Source organism: Sinohyriopsis cumingii, chromosome 1 (assembly GCF_028554795.1).
Source record: "Sinohyriopsis cumingii isolate HCF-2022 chromosome 1, ASM2855479v2, whole genome shotgun sequence".
Taxonomy (NCBI): Eukaryota; Metazoa; Mollusca; class Bivalvia; order Unionida; family Unionidae; genus Sinohyriopsis; species Sinohyriopsis cumingii.
Window position 1 is genome coordinate 42,303,751 of NC_142961.1, and position 27,456 is coordinate 42,331,206.

Consider the following 27,456-nt stretch of genomic DNA (forward strand, 5'->3'; position numbering starts at 1 on the left):
TCAACCCTAATCTGCCACTACATAAAGTGCTTACACAACATGATATATGCTTTTCCTTCCACATATTATTAATTTGAATATCAAAAACCCTGACTTGTTGGTACACTATGAAATGGCAGATTTGAGTCCATGTTCTTTATACTTGTGTGTGCATCATACATGGCAGTTCATTCGGTATTCAACTCAATTTCCCACAAAATAATAACATTGGTCTACTCTTAAAATTCTTCATATATACCAAAGTCTTGATATGGATATGTAGTATATATTCTGATGTAAGTGAAATATGACATACATTGCAAGGGGACTCTAACAAAGGGAGGTAATCTGGATCATTACTTAGGGTCCAAGCTCATGGTAGCATATTTCAAACTTCTAAGAATGTGCTTACATAAAATCACAATCATTTGTCCTTATTCCTTTAGAGGGGTATATCTGGCAAATATTTATGAGATGTGTGCATACATAGTGATTGGCGCAGATATGGGAAGTAAATACTTAGATGCACTTATTCACAAAATTCACATTTCACCTCGTTTGAGAAACCCATAGACCCATTTCGGCATTAAGGAATTGTGAAGTTTAAAACTTTTTCAGTTATTAAATGAAGATGATTCAGAGATACAGCCATAATAAAATCAGATGACTGGTTAAGAAAATAGATGAAAATTAGGAAAAAATCTGAACATGTAATAAATTCACTGCTAAGCAAGACACCTGCCATAAGAAGAGCGATCTTTTAATCACTGGTCCTGTTTTTCCATGTACACATACCCAGCATGACAAAATAGGGAAAAATGCAATCATTTTAGGCAGACTAGCCTTAACACTGAATGTTTTCTTCACTAATCTTTAATAATTCTAGTCATCTTATTTCACCTTTGAAAGTCAGGAATTTTCACTCCAGCATTTATGTACTCCAAAAGATGATACAGATCTTGGGGGACAAGCTTTATTAATAGCACTGCTGACAGCATTTCCTTAGGTACCTTATTTTTTTAAAAGATCCATTGCAACTAATAACTGTTACTGTAAATAAAAGTGCCAAAGACCTGCACAACAGTCAACTTATTCTTAAACAATAAAAACAAATTATCTAACTGGTCAATAAATGGGTGCGAAGATAGTTGGACATTTTTTTTATATTGGTCCATTTCCACTGGGTCAGTTTGTTACAATAGGGCACAGACAACTAATTCAGTTCCAGTAGACTGTAATCTTAGTATTTTGTCAAGTTACTATACTTTTGTGGCAAGACTGGTAAAAAATGCTTACATCTTATGCATGACAGATCCCAAGAGTAAACTTTTAAAACAATTGTTTGGTAATGTTTGTCCGTAATTACTTTCCACCGATCAGCAACTTTAATTCTTTCCCCACACAGAAACTTGTTCCAAAAGCTCATACAACAGTTGTTTTGTTAATGACAATAAATAAATCCATAAAGATTGCCTTGTCTGAGTAAAATATTTTATTAAAAATGTATCTTGTTGATTCCTTACAAAGCATAATGATCACATAATGCTCCAACAATTACTTATAAAGCATAATGGTCACATGATAATTCAATGATTACTTACAAATCATAATGGTCACATAATTATCCAATAATTGCTTACAAAGCATAATGGTCACATAATAATCCAATAATTTCTTACAAAGCATAATGGTCACATAATGATCCAATAATTGCTTACATAGCATAATGGTCACATAATGATCCAATGATTACTTACAAAGCATAATGATCACATAAAGATCCTATGATTACTTACCAAGCATAATGATCATATAATGATCCCATGATTACTTGCAATGCATAATGGTCACATAAAAATGATTCCTTACAAAGCATAATGGTCACATAATTATCCCATGATTACTTATGCAGCATAATGATCACAAAATGATCCAACAATTACTTATAAAGCATAATGATTACATAATGATCCAATGATTCCTAACAAAGCATAATGATCACATAATGATCCCTTACAAAGCATAATGATCACATAATGATCCAATGATTACTTACAATGCATAATGGTCAGATAATGATCCAGTGATTCCTTACAAAGCATAATGATCACATAATGATCCAATGATTACTTACAATGCATAATGGTCACAAAATGATCCAGCATATTGCTATAAAAAAACAATTCTTCAGCCATTATCGAATTGCACAAATTCACAGAAGACTAAAAATTGGGCAATTAGTGAGAGTTGACTGTGCAGTGTTTATGTCTGAATGTGCCCTTGAATGATTTGTGCACAGTAGACAAAAGAGATTTAATAACCAGATGTGGTTACAATGAACAAGACACAATTGTGTACCTGTAATTTGACACTGATATGCCAGTGAATAACTAAATATCCAAAATGCTCAATGAATGTTTTTTACAAAAAATGAACAAAATATGTAAAGTGGTCATTTCCAACTGCACTTGTTGCTATACTTTAGTAACCACACCACAACCTTTAATTTCTACCACACAATGTTTGAACTAGTCCAAACCACACTCACAATGGAACAAAGACCAGTCCATTTTTTCTGCCTATACTGCCCTCCTCCTAGAAGAAAAACAAGCTGACAGAATCTCTTTTTGGAGCAGTTTCCAAATCTCCTTGAGAATGGAAATTTGACAGGTGGCAAGCTGATAATACTTGGAGATTTCAGCTTTCACTTTGTCATGAAAACCCACACACATCAAAACTCCTAGATTCCATTCATGTTTTCAATCTCAGTCAGTTAACCAGCCTACCCATAAACATGGTCACATTTTAGACTGGCTTATTCATAGACCTGATGACAATATTCTACCATCCTCCCTGGTATCCCTCAAACTTGCATCAGATCACCTCTGCATTATATGCCATCTTGATGTATCAGTCCCTAACCCTCCACCTTTATTTGTTACTCAGAGAAACCTCCATACAATAAATAGAACCAAAACTAATGCATGACATCCAAGTAAACCTAACAACTTGCTTACCTCATACAGCAGAACAACTCGATAACTGCTTGCGTTCATTGCTTGACAAAAATGCCCGACCTACCAAGCACAGAGTATCAATTCAAAAGTGTTCTCTGTGGTATAGCAGTGTTAGGGAGCAGCTTTGCACTGCTAAAGGAGACCGCCATAAACCTGATAGGCATTGGCTTTCCATCAGAATCACTATTTGTAAGCAAATCTATGAAGCCACTAAGAAGAACATCACAAACATAGTCCATTATTATTATTATTATTATTTTCATCCTTTTTTCGCCCTTCTCCTAATCTCATACAGAGTAAAACTTGGGATGGTCTAGAAATAATTATATACTTAGTTCAACATTCTACTGAACTGTAGTATCTTCATAAAAATATAAAATAAATTCAAGTAATGTTTTGAGGCAACTTCATCCCATTTCATTATGTTTTACTGAAAGAAATTGTGTAGTTTTAGTAATTTTTTAAGTGCTTTTGGTCACATGACTGTACCCTGATCTAATACTATGTATCATTTGTAAAGGCAGCAAACTTTCAACACATGGCTGATCTCTTTACTCTGATCGTGAAAGTGATAAAAATGATTCTAGCAAACAAGCTGATAAAACACAAGTTGATGAAAGGCAAACAGAAAGTGGAGTTCATGACAAAGAATTGAATTCCAAAACAAAACTCAGTCCATCTGGAGAAAATTCATTCACTGGGTTTTGCAAACTACAACAATTATTCCGTTTGCAATACACCTTTGGATGTTGGTAGCTTTGGCACATGTACCTAAAGGCGATAAGGTGATTGACCTCATCTCAAGAAAGCTTCATTGGAAGAAAATGATGTTGTAGAGACAGAATTTGGTGCGCTGTTACTGGTCACGTTATTTTACTGCTACAAAGCTGTTCAGAGTTTCCTCACACTAACAACTCATTGGAAGTATACCACAGTGTGTTTGCCAGATCGGTACCAATTGTTCATCCACCCACTATCAAGATCAGATGTTAAGCTACAGATGGTACAGAACACAAACAGAATTCAGTTAGAACAGGCACTTGCATTTGAAGCTCCTAAGCTAAAGAAAATGAAATACAGAGATTTTGACCGTCGACTTTATGTGATCATCATAGATTACAAAATTATTTTGTCACTGGACTTCTTGCAAGGATGCAATTGTAACATAAGCTTATTGGCTTAAACATTAAAATTCTCAACTTGAAAAATACTTACATGTTAGCTGTTGATTTATGATTTAACTAACCTATATTTGGAGATAGTAATGTTTCTTTTAGTTGTATTATTAAAAGCCAGGCAATACTTTATTATTTACAACATTGCATTGCATATCATTTTTATCAGTAATAAAAATTTAAATTCTGTACACCTTGTTAGTTAAACTTTAGTTAAACATTTTAGCAAATTATTTAATCTTTTGGCCCCAAACTGTCTGCTCTGAATTGTCCTGCTCCAAATTGTCCACTCCAATTGTCTAATCCGAATTGTCCTAGGACTGCAATAACAGGTAAATCTGACTATGCAAAATGATATTTCATTTTATTACGAGGCTGCCCAAGCCCAATTTCATTATGAGGCTGCCCAAGCCCAATGTTTTTACGAGGCTGCCCAAGCCCACATTTTTAAATGAAGAAGTCAACTGGCACCTTTTTTCTGGAACCAGGTTAAAACTGTTGTGGAGAATAAGTTATATAATGTTAACAACTTTCACAAGAAATGCCTGATCATACACTCAATAAAACTGCAATGACAATATTTCAGAACAAATTCTTGATACCCTTCATGCTGTAAATAATTCTCATTCATTCCAAAAAAATGGAGTTAATGGAATAAAATATACACACATTTGTATTTGCATTACTAATCAAATGGTTACATTTGATTGTTGTATAATGGCAATAACATGAACATATGTCACTGAAAAGTAGGAGAAAACCATATTTCATGAAAGTATGAAAAACTACATATATATATTTCATGAGAAAAAAATTGTAAATATTTTATGAAATGTATGACAAAACTTCATAAGTATAACACATATATATGTAATGAAAAGTATGACAAAAACCATACATATATTTCATGAAAAGGATGAATCAACTACATAAATATATTTCATGAAAAGTATGAAAAACTACATACATGTAAACACATATATTGTATGAAAAGTATGAGAAAACCATATATTTCATGAAAAGTATCAGACATATCGTTTGTAAATCTGTATCATTAAAAAAAATCCACTGTATGGATGTGTGTGTTTTAGATTTTTAATCTAGCTTTACCAATTTGAGTCATATCACTACCATGTATGCAGTATGGCAGTTTGTAGTGGTGACTAGCACTGGGGCATCAGGCCGCAGATATGTGGCACAGGGTTCATACTGAACTCTGAATGATAAATTCAAAGACCTTTCCCAAACTTTTAAAGAACACACACAGTGATTTCCAAGACCTATTTCACTAACATTTTGTATACAGGTTATATGAGAAAACAACAAATGCAAAATACTACAATATTGTTTAATGATAAAATTCAAACTATAATTAATTTCCTAAAATTGCTCTATAATGACCTGGAAGGTAGGTTAACATTCATTGATATTTCAAAAATATGTAACTTATGCATCAGATGTAATACAAAATAAATTGTTCTCTTAACAGATATCAGCACTGCTTTAAATGCATTATTATAGTTGCTTAGTTGCTGTTTTTTTATATCTTCAGTCACTTTGGAAAGGGAAACCACTGCCATCACCTTGTGATAATAATAATAATAATAATAATAATAATAATAATGAGGACTTTGTATTGTGCATAATATTTACAAGCTCTAACTGCTTTACAACATTAGATAACATCTAAAAACAAATATAATGATATGATTGCGAAAAACAAACACTATGAAATTAGAAAACAAAAAAGGTGCTGAAAAGATTTATGGTGCTGACTTCTTTTGATGAAGGGTATAGCCGGCTTGCTTTGATGAAGAGTGCGTGTATTATTGAAGTAGCCGCCAAGGTCAACTTTGGATGGCCAAACAAATGCTTGTTTGTTATTGTGGCGGCAATGACACTGAATGGGTCATCAAAAGAAAGAAACCTGGAAAACTCGACTATAGTCTGACTATACATCACCGTTTGTTTGTAACCCCTCCACTTCAATAACGAAAATGTGTAATGTGATAAAAGTGCACAGAACTAAGTCAATTGAATCGTTGATTTATAACTTATAACCTGACTGTGACCAGAATGGTACTAATACTGGCATCCCCCAGCACCTTTCATGCTTATCGGACTTTCCATACCAATATGGCTCCATATTGCGTACACTATGGGCTACTTTATTTCCATCAGACAACATAATGACATAGTTCATCCTATTCTTTAACTTCCGGATAATTCCGTAAATTACCATAATGTTGAGAGTTTGGAATAATATCCCTTTGCACACATGAACATAGAAATTAAACCACTTGTTAAATCCACATGAAATGCAAATTTATTGTTGTCATTCGTTTCCTTGCTTGATTCGATGCAGACGACATATGTATGTACATCTGTAGTTTTGCACACACCCCTTTGCTGAAACTGGACTTGTCCAGGAACTGGAAGTGGATCTCATGCATGTCCGTATTTTATACTGAAAACTTCCATTAAGCATGAAACGCACAAATGATGACGGTGTTAGGTCCACCCTACTCACAGTCAGATTAGAAATTATACATCAATGAGCGAATTGACTAAGTTCCTTGCACTTTTTATCACATTAAAGTTTCCATTATTGAAATCGGTGGGGGTGGGGTTTTTACAAACAAACGGGTTGGTATAGTCAGACTATACATCCAAACCTAACAACCTTGGACAATTCTATTTGTGATTATGGAAAAAAATTAATAATGTTGGGTTTATTTCAATTTTCAAAGATTTTTAAAGACCTCAGGGTAATCTGCTCGATTTTCCCAAACTTTCAAGGCCTTGAAAATGCTACTTTATTTTTCCCAAACTCTCAAAGACCTTCAAAGACCGTATGAACCCTGTGGCATCTTGAACCACCCATTCACACTATCCTGAAACCAGGCCGATAAGTCCTAACACTAACCTCTTAATACTGAGCATCAAGTGAGGCAGCTGCTAGTACCATTTTTATAAGTCTATGATATGACTTGGCCAGGATTTGAACCTGTGACCTCCTGAATCTGAGGTCACTGCTCTAATCACTTGTGCCACTGAAGCAGTCCACTGTATGGATGATAACAGACAATATTAAACAAGCAAAGTAAAATGCATGATTACACCAAAATAAACAAATCCACTAGAAATAGATTGCTGTTTAACTTAAGGTTGATAGCAGCTATATACAATAATATAGTAATATACTTTAAGCAAAAAAAGTAGGGGGCCCCGGGTGGCCGAGTGGTATAAGGTGCTTGCCTTTACAGATCAATGACATCTCACTCATGTCTGTGGGGGTTTGAGCCTCCATCTCAGTCAATATACATGAAAAAGCTTGCAAGTAGCTTTCTATGGGTCAGTTGTTCTTCCTGGGTTCTCCAAATATACTGGCAGCCATGTATCATGTGCTTAAAAATGGCATTAAACCCATAAAAACAACAACAAAAGTAGAATTCATACTATTACTAAAAAAATGTTTTTGATTTTCTAATTTGTACTTATTTGTACAATTACATAAACTTAATTGCTGAATCCATAATTTCTGACAACCTTTCACATATAATTTATGTCCATCACGACACTAAATAAGAATTCTATATAAAAAAAAATTATATAAATTTCCCCTTATTCAAAAATAAGAATATACAACAAAAAAGCCTCCAATTTTGTTTCCTCATAAAATGCAGAACATAAAATTGTAAAAAGCTTTTCTCTGAACTTTTTTTTTTGATTTCATGCAGAGAGGAGATGGAATGTATATTTTCTATTACCTGCACGGATACACCAGGATTTTTCTAATCTGACATGTTACTGAAGTTATATTTTCACTGTATTGATTTACTAGTGATAAGTTTTACTCCTTGTGTTTTTCTCTAAGTTTTTTTAAATTACAAGATTCAATTATTCCATTAGATTAGTGATTTTGCTTCATTCTTGAAGAAATGTACACATAATGGTTTACATCCAATCTGTATGTATAAGTCTCTAGAAAACTTTATTTACTCATGACATACAAAATCTTTCTCACAAGAGAATTTGCCCATTATGAATAGGGCAAGAAAAGACAAGACACATGAGACTGAAATAACACATCAATACATGCATACATAAAAACTAAATACAAAAACCATGGGCACAGATACATTTCTGTCATTAATATACAGTATCATACCTGTTCAGATAAATGTGATATCACCTACCTCCATTTAGCACATTAAGTGATTTTTCTATATATTCTTTGCTTGGCCATAAAATTAGGCTAAATGAAAAAAAAAAGAAGAAAAAAAAGATTTGCCTCAAAACCTCACATGTAGAGCGAAAGGTAAATTTCTCACTGATATTGGCGCTATTTGATCGCAGTAATCCTGATAAAATGTTTTCTCGTTTGTTGCTGATGCTGTGATGATGGATGAACTGTTGTGGGAAAAAGACTGTCAGCTGCATTAGGTGATGTGAAAATGTTATCAATGCAAGACAAAAGATTCCAGCAAACATCACACCTCTGATATATGTATCTTCCTTTCTATTAGCTCCACACCCATACATGAATATGGAAATGTGGATCTAAAGCAACAATGGATTTTGCTTGGTTATTACATGGAGAAACAATGATTTTTCCACTCTGAAGAATGAATATCCCTCCTCTAAACAGACTTCAGAAATGACTGCACATCAAGGAAAACCTTCAAAATATTGAAAAGAATCTATTTAACTGAAGGAAGTATGAGCACAGTACAAAAGTAAAATAGGAGCTAGTATTTTCATTTTGTGGTGGAATCAAAATTTTGCTATTAAAGCTTTAAACCACCATATTTTGTTCTCAAATTAATTGAATAAATAAATGATCACCACAAATTAAAATTCCACTAAAGCACTACAGCCTGTCTCCACAAATGTACCCTGAGAAAACTTGTTTCATTTCTGTACTATAAATAATGATTTAAAAACAAAAATTAAATATTTCATGCATATTTCACTCCCATATTTCTTCCATCATAAAAAAGGTCCACACATCTTTCACATGTGAAAATGTAAATTTTCTCATGTTGCAATTCAGTGAAGGACCATTTTGGGTTTGGAGGTGTTTATCCCTCTCAAGCCTACATCATTCTGTTTACAATCTGTTACTAAGAACTGTCTGTAGTTCTAATAATAGACACTTTTCTATATTTAGCTTTATTTGCCTTTTGACCCAGAAATGTGAATCTAGCATTGTAATGGGATGTAACTTGATTTAAAATTAGTAGTAGCAAGTTTTAATTGCACATTAGCACAATACTGGCTATATATTGCACAAAACAAATATGCAGGAAGAAAAAAAGTTCCACAAGAAAAACATTAACTACTAAATGATACAAGTTAAAACATCACGAAGTTAAAATTCTGTAATATAAATTAAAAAGATACCAGTAAAACATGTAAAATCCCAAAAGCATACAGTCAAATTTCTTTTATATAACCACATTCCATCAATGGACACTGAGAGGGTATCCACTCTGGTTGAGGTTTTCCCTTCAGGAGGTAAGAATTAATCTGGTATGCATGTCCAACACATGAATGACACAATATCACCTCATCTTTGTGATATCTTTTATAGGAGGGAAGCCAATCTCCAATGTTAGCTTGAAATTTTGAAGCTTGTTTGTGAAATTTTCATTCCACATAATTTGCTATATTATTTGAAGTCAGTACAAGTAAATCTGGTACAGAGAAAAAAGTGGTTGCAATGCACATTTGGCAGCTTTATCTGCCCTTTCATTACTCTTAATACTACTATGCCGAGGCCGCCAACAGTACAGAATACTTTATATAGGTTGCATAATCAAATCGCATTTCTGCAAGATTTTGGAAGAAAACGGGTTGTTTGATTTCAGGTTTTGCAATGCTTTCAGAATGGAAATGGAATCTGAAAAGATGACAAAACATTTTGTTTTAGGCTCCAATTAAATTCAAAGATATGAGTCTAAATTTAATACAAGTGGTAAAAATGGACATAATATCTGGTAACTAGCTCAAGATGGTGCCGCAGGCTGCTGCATTGGCAGCTCCAAACTGGTTTCCAACTTTTAAACCATCTGCATTCAAAAAGACGATATACAGCCTCTAATTTCATTGAATTTACTTAGAAAAATGAGACGATTTTGCAGCGGTTTTGTTGAATTCACAAAGATTGTATATTATCCTGGGAGGTTTTCACAACCATGGTGGTGATTTGGGTATACAGAATTTTGCAATGTTTTGCAACATTGAGTTTTGCTGCATCTAGGTGAGAATCAAAAGGTGGAATGAAATTTGGTTGAGTAATTTTAATCAAAAGATGAAATTACTTCAAATAGAATCATTTCAATAGAAACCGCTCATAAGAGGTAATTGCTTAAATATTTTCTGTCAAAATATTTTATGAATTTCTTAATCAATTCTCCGTGAGGAGATAAAGAAAAAACAGAAGCTTAAAACAGTTAAATTTCAGATTACATGTTTTTAAAGGGATATCAGTATTAGGACGTGATCATAAAATGAAACACGATTAATAATACTTCACCATGTAGATTGAAACACGATTAATAATACTTCACCATGTAGACTGAAACACAATAATACTTCACCATGTAGACTGAAACATGATTAATAATACTTCACCATGTAGACTGAAACACGATTAATAATACTTCACCATGTAGATTCATCCCTTTGATTCTGTTAATGTATCACACAATTCTTACCCTCTGATCCATCAATACTTTGATATCTTACATAGATTAGCAGGAATCAACATTTAATGAATAATCTTTGTGTGTTTTAGCACAAACCCATAAGGGATGATTACCTAACATACACCTGCATTAATTACTGTTTTTAAATCAAGTTTAACTGTCAAATGCACAGACCCATACCTGCTGTTGCATAATGTGTCATCACCAAGGTCTATGCAGTTTGTTAGAAGTAATCAGTAGAAGAAACAATGAAGACCCTGATCTGTTGGTGCATTATATGATGTCAAATAAGGGTTTATATTGTTTGTTGTTGATATCGACTTATAAGTATAGGGTTATGTCCTACTGATTTGTAGTTTCTTAAGAGTTATCTAACATTAAAACTTTTAAAACAAAATAGTGAATTATTGCATCAAAGATAAAAAAATACTGGGCATGTCAGCAGCAACTATCGGTCATTGAATATGGAGAAGCTAGTGACACAACAGAATAAAAGATCTCTGATTACTTAAAAATTTGCCTGCATACTGTATTTTTTAAAAACAATTCGAATTTATCACATGTCTAAAAAGCTTAGACTGAGAAGAATCAGTACAGTAATTACATGCTTCAAACCTATTTTGCAACTTTCTCAAATGATACATTTTAAAACACTTTACTGACAAAACAACACAAAAGTAATAATTTATGTCAAGTAAGTTTAACCTTTTTAAGTGCTGCACACCTTATTATTCTGCTTTACTTTCCTACTGATTAATGTGCCTTTAATGTCTTTGTTATGACTAAAATCTTGTTATTGTTATTCCTCCTGAATGGAACTCAAATTGAGTTTTCATGGAAAAACTTCTTACAATGTCTAAATGGCTGTAAATCAAAACAATGCACTTATATTAGACTTTGAATATGGTCTCTGTCTTGCTATAGCTACTCCTTCTGGAAGAATGGTTATAACTGACACAAGGTTTTCGCCAAACAACTTTTTCTTATGTCTAATTGGTTCTAAATGAAAAATATGGCAACTCTGGCAGCCATCTTGAAAACTGTGTTTTTGCTATTCATCTTGAATGGATGGTCATACTGACATAGTCTTTCACATGAAACTTGTGCCAAAATGATATGTGTGTTTGTGTGATTTGGATTTTTAAGGTAGCTTTAAAAGATGTTCAGCCACATCCCTATGATGTCTGCAGTGTGGCCATTTATAACAGGGCATCATGCTAAAGACATGTAGCATGATGCCCCACCCAGTCACATTATCCTGACACCTGGGTGACCAGTCCTAACACTACTTAATGCTGAGTACCTAGCGAGGCAGCTGTTAGTACCATTTTTTTAAAAAGTCTTTGGGATGATTTGGCTGGGGTTTGCACCCATAGCCTCCTTTATCCTAGGTGGACTCAAAGCATTATCAAAATTGTCAAGACATGCATTGTTGTGGTCATATTGGATATCCAGGAGGCACCATTTTCATTTAGGACCAACTGCGTGTGTAAAGTTCCATGGCAATCCTTCCAGTGGTTTAGGTATCACAGTGATAGCCAACTTGTGCTAATTGATGGACGACAGATGACAAGCCATTCCATAATATGTTCTAATCCATGACCAGTAAGGCTAAAAAAAACATTATCAAGTGTCCTAAAAATTACAGTACATGTGACTATCACTATGATTTTATGTCCTAACATTTTAAAGCATTATAAAATTATTACTGAAGATAATTAGGAGTGTCCTAACTTTGAAACCTGGATAGTACCCCAAGATTTGCATTCAAATTACTGTTAATGGTATTAAACCTTACCTGGAAGTTGGTAAAAAGAAAGGACTGAGATATGTACAGTTTTTTCTCCTGCTTATCATATCTCCACAGGTGTAAAACATTTCCTGAAAATACAAAAATAAAATGGTGGACTATTTCTTGGTCATGTTTTCATGTATTCTTCTGAACTTTTTTCTAAATATATGAGAAAACGAAATACCCCTCCCCAATTAGCTTCTTTTCTTTCAATCCAAGAGCAATGTAAAAATCTAAAAATCTAAATGAATATCACACAAGTTAATGAACCAAAGAAATTACAACAGGACTGCATTTATCTGCAGTATCTGGTTATCTGAACTACATGTATGTCCCAAGGTTTACAAAATTTGGCAAAAGAATAAAATGAATGTAATGAATAATAATCCTAAATTTGATTGTCTGAATCTTATTTATTTATACACTATCAATGATGCAGTATATGTACTTAGAGTTTACTTTATTTGTATATGAATGAGTTTTTCAGAGTAATACTGCACAACCTTGGCAGTGCAATATTAGTCTGAAACAAGTTTATATTTTCCTATACAAATATAGTAACCTTTTTATTACACTCTCATTTTTTTCTCTATCTAAGGCTTAATAATAAAAAAGTATAACCTACAAGAAAAGTAACCGAATTTATGTTGTATCCCCAAATAAATACACAACTGTAATATCATCATTACACAGTAATGCGCACATGGCACCACCCAGTGACCTCTGAACTTTGTCGCACACTCGACATTAGTTTTAAAAAATGTTGTTTTGGTCTACTTAAAATTAAATTTTAGAGTCATACTGTAAATGACTGCACATTGCAACAACTTTTCCAGTTGGTCTAGAACGGATAGATGTTTTGTTTGGTCAATTCTATTCAGTTCTGATGGTTATGGAATGGATTTACTAGATGTGTCAATTCCACATGAAATACATTTCTACAGCAAAGGACATGTCTTGACTCGGTTCCATGTGTGTTTCTGTTCTGCAGTTTATTTAATTTTGAGTGGTGCAAAGAGTGTTATTGCAGTTGGAAATCTAATTGAAAATATTGTACAACTTTGCAGTTTATTTAATTTTGAGTGCTGCAAAGAGTGTTATTGCAGTTGGAAATCTAATTGAAAATATTGTACAACTTTGCAGTGTATAAGTAAGTTTTAGAACCCATGACAGCTCATGTAATTTGTATTTGCAGAAATAAGAAAGTACATTTTTAGGAAATTAAAGATGCAAAAATGTTAAGTATTTTTAGCTATTCCTATTACCAGCTAAAAGAAGATGTGTTTATGCCTTGCCACTTGCATGCTGTTTGTAGGGACCTCAGCTACATTATGACCCTGTATGGTGTCTATTGCAAGCCTAAATCTGAAATATTGTATAGTTAACGTGAACATGCAAAGAAACTGTTGTGTGACAATCCATTCAGTCAGAGGAAATAAGAATTATTCATTGTCTTGGCTTATTGGCTCTGAGGCCCTTACTTTTTTACCAAATCCTTCAGTTGCATTTTGTTTCTTAAATTTAGTACTTTCACTTATAAAACTTCAGTCTTTTGCTTCTTTGAAAGTTTCATTTGTGACTAAGTAAACTCGTACACATTATTCACTTTATCATCTCAACTTTCAACCAGATGAAACAGCTTCTTAAGTTCATTCCCAAACAAACATAATACACTTAAACCTAAGCATCTACTACATGAGTATACATGTTTTGTTTACAAAGTAGTTCCTAATACACTTTATTATTTTTATATGCACATGCTGTGCAGTATTTAGGTGTTCAGTATTGCAAAATAATGAATAATTCTGACAATGTAATGTTAACAGAGAAAGAAAAACAATATATATATATATATATATATATATATATATATATATATATATATATATATATATATATATATATATAATAATAATAATAATAATAATAATAACTTGTCATACACTGCATTCAGCAGTAAGTCAAAATGGGCATTAACTCTTATGAAAATGGTTTTAGCAAAGGCAGTTGTTGGATTCATATCATGAAGTGTTGACCATAATGTTTTCCAAAATTCACATTAATCCATTAAAAACTATTGGATTACTTGTGATATTGAGACTGTGTTACAGACAGAAGGACCAACAAACAGACTGAGAGACATTTCTCTAAAGATTTTGGGTAGAACAAATCAGACTAATCTAATTTGCCAATGACAGCCAAGAGGATCCGTGTTGTTCTACTTGCCTAATCTTATTCTGAAATTGCATTAAAATCATAAACTATTTACTAAAGAAATTTTCAGTTCTTTCCTTTCATCTAAAATGTTCTTAAGAGATGTTAAGCTGCCTTTCATCAGTGTCAGATATGAAATGAAATAAATCTAAACCAAACCTGTAAGATTTTTGGAATAATTTCCAGACTGATCAGCAGTGAAAAATGACCCCTGACCAGCGCTAATCTTGTCCAACTTTTTTATGTTGATATACTGGTCTTGTAGAACAGGGTGAAACATAGCTGTCCCTGATGGCTTCCATTCATCTGTCTGGTAAATGCCAGCATCTGCACTGATGGGTAGAAAAGTCCTGCCTGAATACAAAATAATTTTAGAAAGCTGATATATCTTGTACTTTAAAAGCCTCTGTGCAATATTTTCTGGGTTCTTAGTTTATAATAGATATAAATATATAAATAATTAAATGAAAAATAAATAAATATGAATAAAGATGGACTTACATAAACTCATAAAAAGTTGTTTGCAGCAGGAAATTAAAACAAAATGATGCAAACTGCATGGTATCTGACTAAGCTACAAGTCACATGGGTCATGTATGTGTATTTACTCATTATAAATTAAATATAAATTGTTCTTTTAAAATTTAACACTAATTTTCTTTAACCAAAGTCTATTTAATCCTGCTTATTGAATGCTCTGCACCTTATATGTCACTAAGAAACTTCCAGATGAAAATTGTCTGTCGCTATGGACTTTTACAATGGTGGCCATGTACCAAACTTTATGTACCATCACAATAAAGGGTAGTACGAATTTGTTTATCAATATCAGACCTGCCAACATTAAAAAAATCAAAATTGGGAATTTGCCCCCAAATCACCATTAAAAATCAGGAGGCAGGGTAAAAGATCAGGAGGTACAAGAGTAAGGTGTATATATCATGACAAAGATGTTTACTTTAAATCTGTTATTTCAGTCCATTGTATGTTGCAGATTTGCATTTCTGCAGAAGTTCATCATTTATTTGTCCTTGGGTGCCAAATTCGCTAACAAGAATAGCTTATAGGGTTGATGCTGACAGGCTGGCTCATTGGCTTGTTCTGTTTTTTTCTGACCATTGAGAATGCTCTCTCAGCATTGTTGTTGCTGTTCGGTATTGAAAGTATTGATAGCATTACTCTCCCAAGGGTTGCAAACAACAGTTGGCCAGACCCATCCTTTTTATACCTGAGAGCTATCCACTAAAGGATGACTTACTTTTTCATGCAAGCATTGCAGAAGTGTCTAAACAATCTATAGTATTGTTTAAGGACCTGGCCTTTATCTCCAACAGAATGGAAGGAATCAACACTGATGATCTGCATAGAGTTTCAGCTTTACAAAATCTACAATTTTGACACAGAAATGAATGTGGAAAGAGCCAATCATCAGTGGCAGAATGCATGATAGGCCGTGTGAGTCAATGGACAAATGAAAGCAAAATGCTCCTCCCAATCACTCCTATATTTCTGATCCCATTTCTTTTTCTTGGCTGGTGAAAAGTCATCAGTTACTTCTTTTTCTTCCTTTTTTTTGCTTCTTGCTGAGAAACCTATTCATTTTTCATTGTGACATCACAGTGCACGACATTCAATCCGGATTGTATTGGATCACACATTTAGGTTCATTTCATTCAAAAATGTCTACATAGTTTAACAATGATTTTGCCGTATGCACCTACTGTGGGGTCTAAATAATGACTTTCCAAAGGAATATGTATGTATACAAATCCAAATGAAAACAACACTTGCCACATAAAGGTATGTAGAATCAAATTCTAAAAAGTGACAACCATTACTGAAATAGTTGGTGTTGAATGCCTACATGAACTGACCTGTGTGACTTGTACAATAGAACTGTTAGTGACATTAGCATAATCTGACTGGGGCCACAGCATTTGCTGCCATAATTCTGTCTTTCTATATCTTGAGCCCCCAATCAACCATTTCTATAAAATGTGTGACCTTGACCCAAACACTGAAAGGTTGCATGAGCAAATCACTGAATTAATGGTCTTAACATCATAATGATTCATCTAAAGTTTCAAGATCCACATATCGATTCACAAGATATTAGCAACCAAAAGCTTAACACACATTTTCTATGACTGTGACCTTGACTCCTAGATCAATGGGGCAAGAAAGCAAGACAACAAATTGCCTGAGCATGATAATGATTCAAGCCAAATATGATAGGATTTTATCAACAAGTTTAGAAAATATATGTAAATGAAAAAGCTTATTAAGCCGAAACCTTGATGCAAGTCTTAATGATGACGACCTCGACCCCAAGATATAACGGGAAAACAAGCAAGTCAATAAACAGATCACTTTAGCTTCAACATGATTTATATGATGATTAATATATGCATTCTGTGGTACCACAGCACAATAATGGTTATATGGTACAGAGTAATGATAAAGTTTGAAAAATATAAAAATGGATTGTGCTAAAATGTAGTAAGATAAACCCAAGCAGAACCAGATCAAAGTTACTAGTCAAGATCACAAGACTTCTTTCAAACATAATTCAAGTCACAGTTCACAGTGCCATTGAAAATTATGTTCCAAATGACTTGATAATTATGGTCAGGGATCATAATCTGTATGTGCGTGTGTATATTATATATCTAACACACACACGTGTGGCCATGTCTGACCACCCATTTGGGGCTCCATTACGGATCACTGCCATCTCACCTCTGTCTGTGTGGGTTCGAGTCTAGGATTCGGTCAATGTGGGTATGTGAGAAAGCTTGCCAGTAGCTTCTCGTAGGTTGGTGGTTCTTCCCAGGGTTTTCCAGGGTTCTTCCTCCATCATTAATACTGGCCGCCATGTATAGCCTATCGTGTGCTGAAAAATGGCGTTAAACCCCACAACAACAACAACTGACCACCCATTCTGAAGGAACTGCAAAAACAAGATTTTCTGGTGACCATACTGGGTGTATAATCGCAACCATTTTCATTTAAAGCCAATGAATATGGCTTTCTGTTCAAATACAGCTGTGATAACAATACATGTATTTTTAAGATGGCTGGCATATCGAATGTCAGACTGTCACCATTTTGTTTAGGACCAGCTAGACATCTCAAAAACTTTTTAGTGAAAACTCCATGTTCATACGACCATCTAGTAAGGAAGAGTTACTATAACATGGCTTTGGTGGCCATATTGGATGTTAGATCAGCACTATTTTCATTTTGCACCAAGTAGACATCATAAGATGTCTTTCAATTAAAACCCATGTTGTTATGCCCATCGATGCAGGAGGATGTGACAACAAGATTTTAAAGATGGCTTCATGGTGGCCACATTTTATTTCAGATTAGTACCAGGACCAAGCAGATACCATAACAAGTCTTCTAGTGAAAACTCCATGTTGATCAAGACCATTTGTTCAGGAGGAGTAGTGATAAGATTTTCAAAATAGCTGCTGTGGTGGCCATATTTAATGTCCAAGCAGCACCCTTTTCAATTAGGGCCAGTTAGATCATGGAATGAATGTGTGTGTGTATAGTTTCAAGGCAACTATGCCAGTAGTTTAGCTCACTGAGCTAACAAACTTGTTCGAGTAAACACATGGACAATGGATGGATCATGAATGACAGACCATCCCTTAAGTTCATCTGGTCGAGTTGAGTTAATAAATAAGTCCAAGATTTCAATTGTGAAGAACTCTATCAAAGGATTTAGAAAATGTACATGTGCAGCTTTGTCACTACAAAATCATAAAACATGAAAATGCTGTATAAAGTGAAAGTAAATAATCAAATCTAATCTTCTACTTTACTGTTGCTGAACTTTTAAAATCAAATCAGTAGTTTTTAGTACTATTCTTTCTCTCTTTGACACTTTTAAATTTTCCACATTTTGTTTTCTTTTCAAGTAATTGTTCAATACAGTTTTAAAGATCTAAAATCTAACAAAGTTTTTACCACTATGTTTATCAAGCAATATCATCACGCTTGTGCTGCTATATTTTATCAAGTCATATCAAGCTTTTACTGGTATATTTCTACAGACCTTACCAAGTCATATAAAGCTTTTACTGGTATATTTCTACAGACCTTACCAAGTCATATAAAGCTTTCACTGGTATATTTCTACAGGACTTATCAAGTCTTTTCAAGCTTTTACTGGTATATTTCTACAGGACTTATCAAGCCATTTCAAGCTTTTACTGGTATATTTATATAGACCTTACCAAGTCATATAAAGCTTTTACTGGTATATTTCTACAGGACTTATCAAGTCATTTCAAGCGTTTACTGGTATGTTTCTACAGACCTTACCAAGTCATATCAAGCTTTTACTGGTATATTTCTACAGACCTTACCAAGTCATATAAAGCTTTTACTGGTATATTTCTACAGACCTTACCAAGTCATATAAAGCTTTCACTGGTATATTTCTACAGGACTTATCAAGTCTTTTCAAGCTTTTACTGGTATATTTCTACAGGACTTATCAAGCCATTTCAAGCTTTTACTGGTATATTTATATAGACCTTACCAAGTCATATAAAGCTTTTACTGGTATATTTCTACAGGACTTATCAAGTCATTTCAAGCGTTTACTGGTATGTTTCTACAGACCTTACCAAGTCATATAAAGCTTTCACTGGTATATTTCCACAGGATTTATCAAGTCTTTTCAAGCTTTTCCTGCTACAGGCCTTATTGAGTCATCAAGCTTTTACTGATATGTTTCCACAGACCGTATCAAGAAAATATAAAGCTTTTACTGCTATAGGTCTTATCAAGTCATATCAAGCTTTTACTGCTACAGCTCTTGTCAAGTCATATTAAGTTTTTACTGCTATGGGCCTTATCATGTCATATTAGCTAAGTTTTCACAATGATAAAACCCTAATATCACACATGTTCACCTCTCTTGCTATGGTGACTATGGAGATGTATGTGGTTGGTCTTATATCAAGATCACTGTTACCATCTGGACCATGTCAGCCAGTCTGTATATCCAGATCACTGTGATCATCTAGTTGTTGTTGTTGTAGGGCTTAACGCCATTTTTCAGCACATGATAGGCTATACATGGCAGCCAGTATTAATGGTGGAGGAAGAACCCGGGAAAACCACGGAAAGAACCACCGACCCATGAGAAGCTAAAGGCAAGCTTTCTCACATACCCACACTGGCCTAATCCGAGACTTGAACCCACAAAGACAGAGGTGAGATGGCAGTGATCCGTAATGGAGAGCGTTTTAGACCATGATCATCTAGACCATGCCATCCAGTCTGTATATCCAGATCACTGTGACCATCTAAACTATGTCAGCCAGTCTGTATATCCAGATCACTGTGACCATCTAAACTATGTCAGCCAGTCTGTATATCCAGATCACTGTGACCATCTGGACCATGTCAGCCAGTCTGTATATCCAGATCACTGTGACCATCTAGACCATGTCAGCCAGTCTGTATATCCAGATCAGTGTGACCATCTAGACCATGTCAGCCAGTCTGTATATTCAGATCACTGTGACCATCAAGTCCATGTCAGCCAGTCTGTATATTCAGATCACTGTGACCATCTAGACCATGAATGCTATTAAACTAACTTCAAATTCACAAATACACATGCAGAGTTAAAGGAACAAATGCAAATAATTGATGTGTGAAATCTATGTCACAGTGACCTAAATTTGACAATGGTGTAGTATTCTCATAATGTATCTAAACATCAAAGTTACATGACTGCAGACAATGGTATCTCAGGAACTGGGGTAAATACAAACCTCAAGTGTGGATACTGAACATACAGAGAGACAGATACATCAATCCATATGCCACATTTCTTGCTAAGTCAGACAAAGACAAAACAACAATAATAATAATAACAACAAATGGTGTCCTGGAAGGCTTGCAAGTTGTGCTGTGTGCCTAGAAAGCTTTTAAACTTCAGCACAGATCTGTAATGTTGATGCAACTATTGCACCAGAAAAGTAATATTTGCCATTAGCCAAACATAGAATTGACAGAAAATTCAGGAAACAGCACATTTGTGTGTCAGGAACGCATGCTGCAGAAAACTGATGCACACATTTTGTTGCAGTGCATTTTCTTGATGCAAAGGATTTGCATAACGCAATCAGGATTTATTTAATATCCAATGCTTTGGATGAGGGATGGCATCGTTTATACTTCAAGCATAGGCACAGACTGGTACCCTGATTTGTATGCTCCTTGCGTTACACGCCTCTATTCACATAGCGGAGTGCAACACAGGGAGCATACAAAACAGGGAACCAGACTAGCATAGGCAATGTTATGGCAGAGTAGCTTCCCTTAATCTCGCGAGCTCTCATGCGATTTCCATCAAGCTCAGCAAGATGTCAGGCCTCAATGCCTGTTGCAGTAGAAAGTGATCTCCAGACTAAAACAGTGTGCACTAAGAATCATTAGGGAAGAAAGTGAAAGAAGCAGAACAGAAAAGAGTAACCGTGGATCTAACTTTAAGAAAAATGGAGAAAATAATTCCCTTGACTGGAACACAGCACATCTGTTAAAATTACCGGTGTGACTTATGATCGCATGATTGCAAAGACTGCAAAAGTGAATACTTCTTTTGTGACAGGGTTTAAGAATTTTAAAAAATCTTCCCTCATTTGCCACAGTATATCTGGAGAACACATTATAACCCAAGACATTCTTTCACAACAAAGAAATCAGTAATCTTGCCGAGACAAATGAGTTATTTGGATTACAAAGTCGGGGGTCATTGCAGATTTTGTTGGTTTTAAACTTTGCAGTAATAATTGAAAGATCTTGAAGTTAAAGTGTAACTTAATGGAAAGAACATGAATCATTAGCCTCCTTGATTTTTGGATAAATGTGTTCTAGGACAAAGTACAATGAATCCGACGACAGTTCACATTTTATGACAGGCAGTAAATTAACTGCCATTTGGTTAAAAAGATTTATTTTGCTTTTTGTGTTGGCTTATACTTAATGTGTTGGTCTATACTATTGCTTCAAAAACATAAGGAGACTGTTAAAGGTAAAGAAAAAGGAACTAATACAATCAATCTTTGAATGGACAATGCATTTGTTTGTTAATTATGCATGTTGGTTTATTTTTATTGTATACTTACCTAATATGTAAATTTAACACAAAAACATATTTTACAGCTGTCTTTGGGCATACTTCATCCTATCAGATAGGTCATTCTCTTTTGAGTGCCATGAGTACAATGATTTTGAATGGCTGTAAGATCCCTCGATATTGTACGACTATGAAGTTTTAGGGGATCCTACTCAAACAAATCCATTCTCGAAGTTAGGAAGGTTGGTAAAACTTTTGCATCGGCAAACTATAATGTGACCGGACATTGCAAAGTAACCAAATTCCATGACTTTTCCAAAACTGTGAATTTCAAAACTTTTCAAGGCCCTTGAAATGCTTTTCTATAATTTACAAACTTTTCCAGGGTTTCCATCACTGCAGGTACCCTGAATTATACTGAAGTCCAAAATGAAACAATTTGGACCTCAAAAATGAATTCCAATCAATGCAGTTTCCTTTCAGACAGAGATGAACTGATGCCCATTGTCAACCTCTGGGCTACTTATCCTTACCAGCCTTGCCAAAGTCTTCTGAACTTGGAGATTCCATGTCTATTCCATTATCCAATTTCCTCTTTTTACAGGACTCCTGCATGCAGTGGTTGTTATTGTCATGATGCAACCTGTGAACACCTTGAGGCAGAAAACTGTTCTCCATTATGTTAACTCAACCTTCAAAGAATATAGGATAATTACATTGTAAGATTCAATTAAGTGAACATCCTGATATTAAGGACATCTGCTCAATCATACAATAATAATAATAATAATTAATAATAATAATAATTAATAATAATAATAATAAACAACATAATAACAAAAAATAATATTTAATATTTACTTGTATGGACATTTTTACTTGTGATATACATGTATAAGGCATTATACTTAATTCAAAAGCACATAAAAGAATGCTAAAAAAAAGATAGCTCTACCTAATACTGCAGTTACTACACACATACGCGTATCTCATGCATCCAATACACACTCACATGCATGTAAGAATGTACATATAAGCATTATTAAACTTCTACAATTTAATGAATGAAATGATAATCATAATGGCAGATTCCATGCAAATTTACCTAATGATGCAAATACAGCTAAATGAGGAAACCATACTGGAATTATTCAGTACTGTAGCTTTAACAATTTGTCGTTCATCTCGCTATGTCTGCAGTATGGCAGTTTATAGTGATGTCTAGCACTGGGGCATCATGCTGCAGACATGGAGCATCATACCCCACCCAGTCAAATTATCCTGACACCAGGCTGACCAGTCATAACACTAACCTTTTAATGCTGAGCGCTAAGTGAGGCAGCTGTTAGTACCATTTTAGGTAATAAGATGGCAGGGGCATGAATGATTTGGATTTTTAACATAGCTTTTAACAATTGTCAGTCATATCGCAACAATGTCTGCAGTGTGAAGTTTACAGTGATGTTTATCACTAGGGCATCATGCTGCATACATGTAGCATCATGACCTACCCAGTCACATTATCCTGACATCAGGCTGACCAGACCTACCACTAACCTCGTAATGCTGAGTGCTCGGCAAGGCAGCTGCTACTTCCATTTTTTATAATTCTTTGGAATGACTCGGTCAGGAATTGAACCCGTGACCTCCCACATCTGAGGTGGATGCTCTAACCACTTACTCCATTGAAGCACTCATGCAATTTAAATAAGTTACCAGAAAATTCTTTAAATTCTTTATGAAGCTTACCACAGTGTTGGTATTTTTCTAATCTTTCAAGACAGGTTTCACTGTACTAGCTAATAAGTCAAGTTAAAATGCAAACAACAAAGATCCTGATCTGCTAGACCATAATGAGCCTGTAGATCTGGGTCTATTTAGTTTGCTCTAGTGACTACATCTAAGAAACTAGACAGTCCCAGATCTGCCAACACATTATGTGATGGCAGATCTTGGTCTGAGCAGTTTGCTGTTGGACTCATCTTATAGGTAAGTGAGTATAATAGTATATCTAAAATGAAAAGTGGGTCAAGTTCAATGTGACTAAAGATAAACATACACTGATGTTCTGAACTGCTGAGTTGTGCAATAATTACAACACATACTTAAGAGTCAGTACAATTTTCAAACATAGTACAAATGTAAAGTCACTGCATACCAACCTGAAAAGTTTTGAAAAAGAACAGGTCTGAAAACACAGTAATCATATATCTGTTATAGCTGTCAAATGTAAAGTCACTGCATACCAACCTGAAAAGTTTTAAAAAAGAACAGGTCTGAAAACACAGTAATCATACATCTGTTACAGCTGTCACTGTCTTATTAGGACTATAAACAGCCCAACTGGAGAGGACTGTGTACTGTACAGGAATAGAACTAGGTCAAAGTCAACCAATCACCTCAACAAAACTTATCCCAAGTTTAATTCTCGCATTAAAGTGGCATTTCAAAATACAGCAAAACTGTCAAACCTCTGTAACAGTTACAGTAATGTGTATTAGCAGCTGATTTTTATAAAAAAAATACATGCATGCACTGTTTTGGCTCTGCCCACCTAAACATTATTCAAGGTAGAGTCATTAATTTACATCCATTCACACATACAAAGTATCACCTGTCTTGAAAGACCACCCCTTCAAGTAAACAAATAATAGTCTCTCATGACAAAGTAGAGCAATTAATTTACACACACACACAAACACCTGTCTTGGAAGACCACCCCTTCTACCAACGAAAAATGGTTTCTTACTGCAAAGTACAGTAATTAATTTACACACACACTCATAGATCACCTGTCTTGGAACACCACCCTTTCTACCAATAAATGATTCTCTCACGACATGTGGACTTTCAAGACAGGTCATAATATTATAAAAGTATAATAAATCTGTGCACTGATAAATTGGTCTCAAGACAGGTTTTACTGCAAATACAATGAAACCTGTCTTAAAAGACCACTGCTATGTGAGACACTCTCAATGCATAAATTTATTGATTGTGTAGCAGTATGACCTGGCAAAAGAGGTGGTCTTTCAAAAAAGGTCCTGCTGTACACATATACATATATACAAACACTTTCTTGCCAGCAAGTAAAAATGCAAATGAACCTATGAAAAGTTGTTAATTTTGAACCCCAATTGCCTAGCTTTACAAAGTTTACCTGGATAAAACTCTTATGTTTAGTGCAGTATCATAAACCACTGTGCAGATGATAAGATCAAATTAGACTACACTGTTGCATTACTGGTAATAACATTTCATGTTTATTGATAGTTCATGTACTATCACAAACCACTGTGAAAACAGTTAGAACCTCTAAGATTATATTATTTTCTTATTGGTAATTAGATAAAAAATCTCATGTTTCATGACGGTAGTATTAGAAACCACTGTGCAGATGACTACATGTATAGTGTTACATTACTGGTAATAAGATGGTGGGGTGGGGTGTGATTTGGATTTTTAATGTAGCTTTAACAAATTTTCAGTCATATTTCTACAATGTCTGCAGTGTGTCAGTTTATCGTGATGTCTAGCACTGGGGGACCATGCTGCAGACATGCAACATCATGTTCTAAACAGTCACATTATCCTGACACTGGCTGACCAGTCCTAACACTAACCTCTTAATGCCAAATGCGTAGCAAGGCAGCTGCTACTTCCGTTTTTATAAGTCTCTTGTATGACTTGGCCAGGGCTAGAACCTGCAAACTCTTGCATCAGAGGCAGTCACTCTAACCACTAGGTGATCAGAGCAATCTGATATGGCAGGATAATAAAAAAATGTGCAGATGAAAGTCTGGACCATTTCATATTATACTGTTGTATTGTTGGATTATGAGACAAAAATCTCATGTTTAGCAATGGTATTATCACAAACCACTGTGCAGATGACCGTTTGGACCATTTCATATTATAGCATTGTATTAAGAGAAAAAACTCAATGTTTAGCAATGGCAGTATCACAAACCACTGTGCAGATGACTGTTTGGACCATTTCATATTATAGCATTGTATTAATGGATTTGGAAAAAACTCAATGTTTAGCAATGGCAGTATCACAAACCATTGTGCAGATGACTGTTTGGACCATTTCATATTATACTGATGCATTAATGGTAATGAGATGATCCTAATTATAGTTAAATATAAATAGTATTACTTTTATCATCCCAGAAGTACACAAAGAACAGTACCTTTCCTAAGTTTCCACTTGGGTAGGTACAAGTAACTCCAGTTTGTGTAATGTAGATACATGTATAAGAAATACAGTACCATGAATGGAATACTATAAGCTCACCATGTGTTTAAAAGTCACCTATATTTGCATTATAGGGCATGCCTGACTACAGATTTTTGACCAACAAGTGTGTGTGTGATTTGGATTTTTAACGTAGCTTTAACAATTTTTCAGTCATATCTCTACGATGTCTGCAGTGTGGCAGTTTACAGTGATGCCTAGCACTGGGGCATCATGCTGCAGGCATGTAGCATTATGCCCCACCCAGTCACATTATCCTGACACCAGACCAACCTGTCCTAACACTAACCTCTTAATGCTGAGTACCAAGCGAGGCAGCTGTTAGTACCATTTTTGGAAGTCTTTGGTATGACTCAGCCAGGGATCGAACCCACAACCTCCTGCATCCGAGGCAGATGCTCTACCCACTAGGCCACCGGAGCAGTCTGACCAACAAGTGTTAATGACACTTGAAGTAATCTTACAGTGCAGAAACCTTTACTTCCTTATTAAACTTACAATGACCATGACAACTTAGCTTTAAGCCCCAACATAAGTGCAAGCCCTCAACAAAGTTTGGTCAAGGAACTTATTACATAATCAAAGTTATTGCACAAAACCCAATGTTCTTCTTTTGGAAATTTTGACCTTGACCTTTCACCTTTTCGACACCAAAATCAAGAGCATGTTCCTTACTTCAAGTGTAAACAATCCACAAAATTTAGACCAAGACTGAGTTTAGAAAGAAAGTTACTATGATGATCCATGTTCTTCTATCAGTCATTGACACTGACTTTTGACACTGAACCTGATATGCTACTCCCTTCCTAAAGTGCAAGTTTTCTACAAAGTCTGGTCCAGGTCTGTGATGTAGAACTATATGTTGTGCTGCAACTTGTTTTTCTTTCAGTCACAGTGACCTTGACTTTTGACCTTTATCCACAAAATCAAAAAGCTTCTTCTGTACTCCAAGTGCCAAAAATCCAAAAAGTTTGGTTGAGGTAGATGGCATGAAACTAAAGTCATTGTTCAGAAATAAAAAGCATAAGATGGATGGACCAACAATGTCATAATATTAAATTCCTTTTACAAGCATACAAAAAGGTCATGTTCAACATCTTTAAGTTACTGGAAAAATACTACTATCATAATGATTCTACTTTCATTTATCTATGGCAGGCTATAGAGTTATTTTCTAAATTGGAAAACTGTATTTGC

General features: G+C 34.6%; 1 protein-coding gene across 4 annotated transcripts in view; it reads right to left on the reverse strand.

Moving 5' to 3' along the window:
- Positions 1-1,453: 1,453 nt before the first annotated feature.
- Positions 1,454-27,456, reverse strand: part of LOC149806777 (uncharacterized) — a 38,790-nt gene continuing 12,787 nt past the window's right edge. For 2 of the 4 annotated variants that reach the window (XM_089957434.1, XM_089957461.1), the window contains exons 2-5: positions 22,532-22,690; positions 15,050-15,244; positions 12,683-12,765; positions 1,454-8,853 (exon numbers count right to left, since the gene is read on the reverse strand). In XM_089957434.1, coding sequence (XP_089813560.1) covers positions 8,815-8,853; positions 12,683-12,765; positions 15,050-15,244; positions 22,532-22,676 — 462 coding nt within the window. In that variant the 5' untranslated portion in view covers positions 22,677-22,690 and the 3' untranslated portion in view covers positions 1,454-8,814. Of the gene's footprint in view, positions 8,854-12,682; positions 12,766-15,049; positions 15,245-22,531; positions 22,691-24,160; positions 24,360-27,456 lie in introns of those variants that run through there. The other 2 variants (XM_089957442.1, XM_089957452.1) reach the window with 2 other exon arrangements.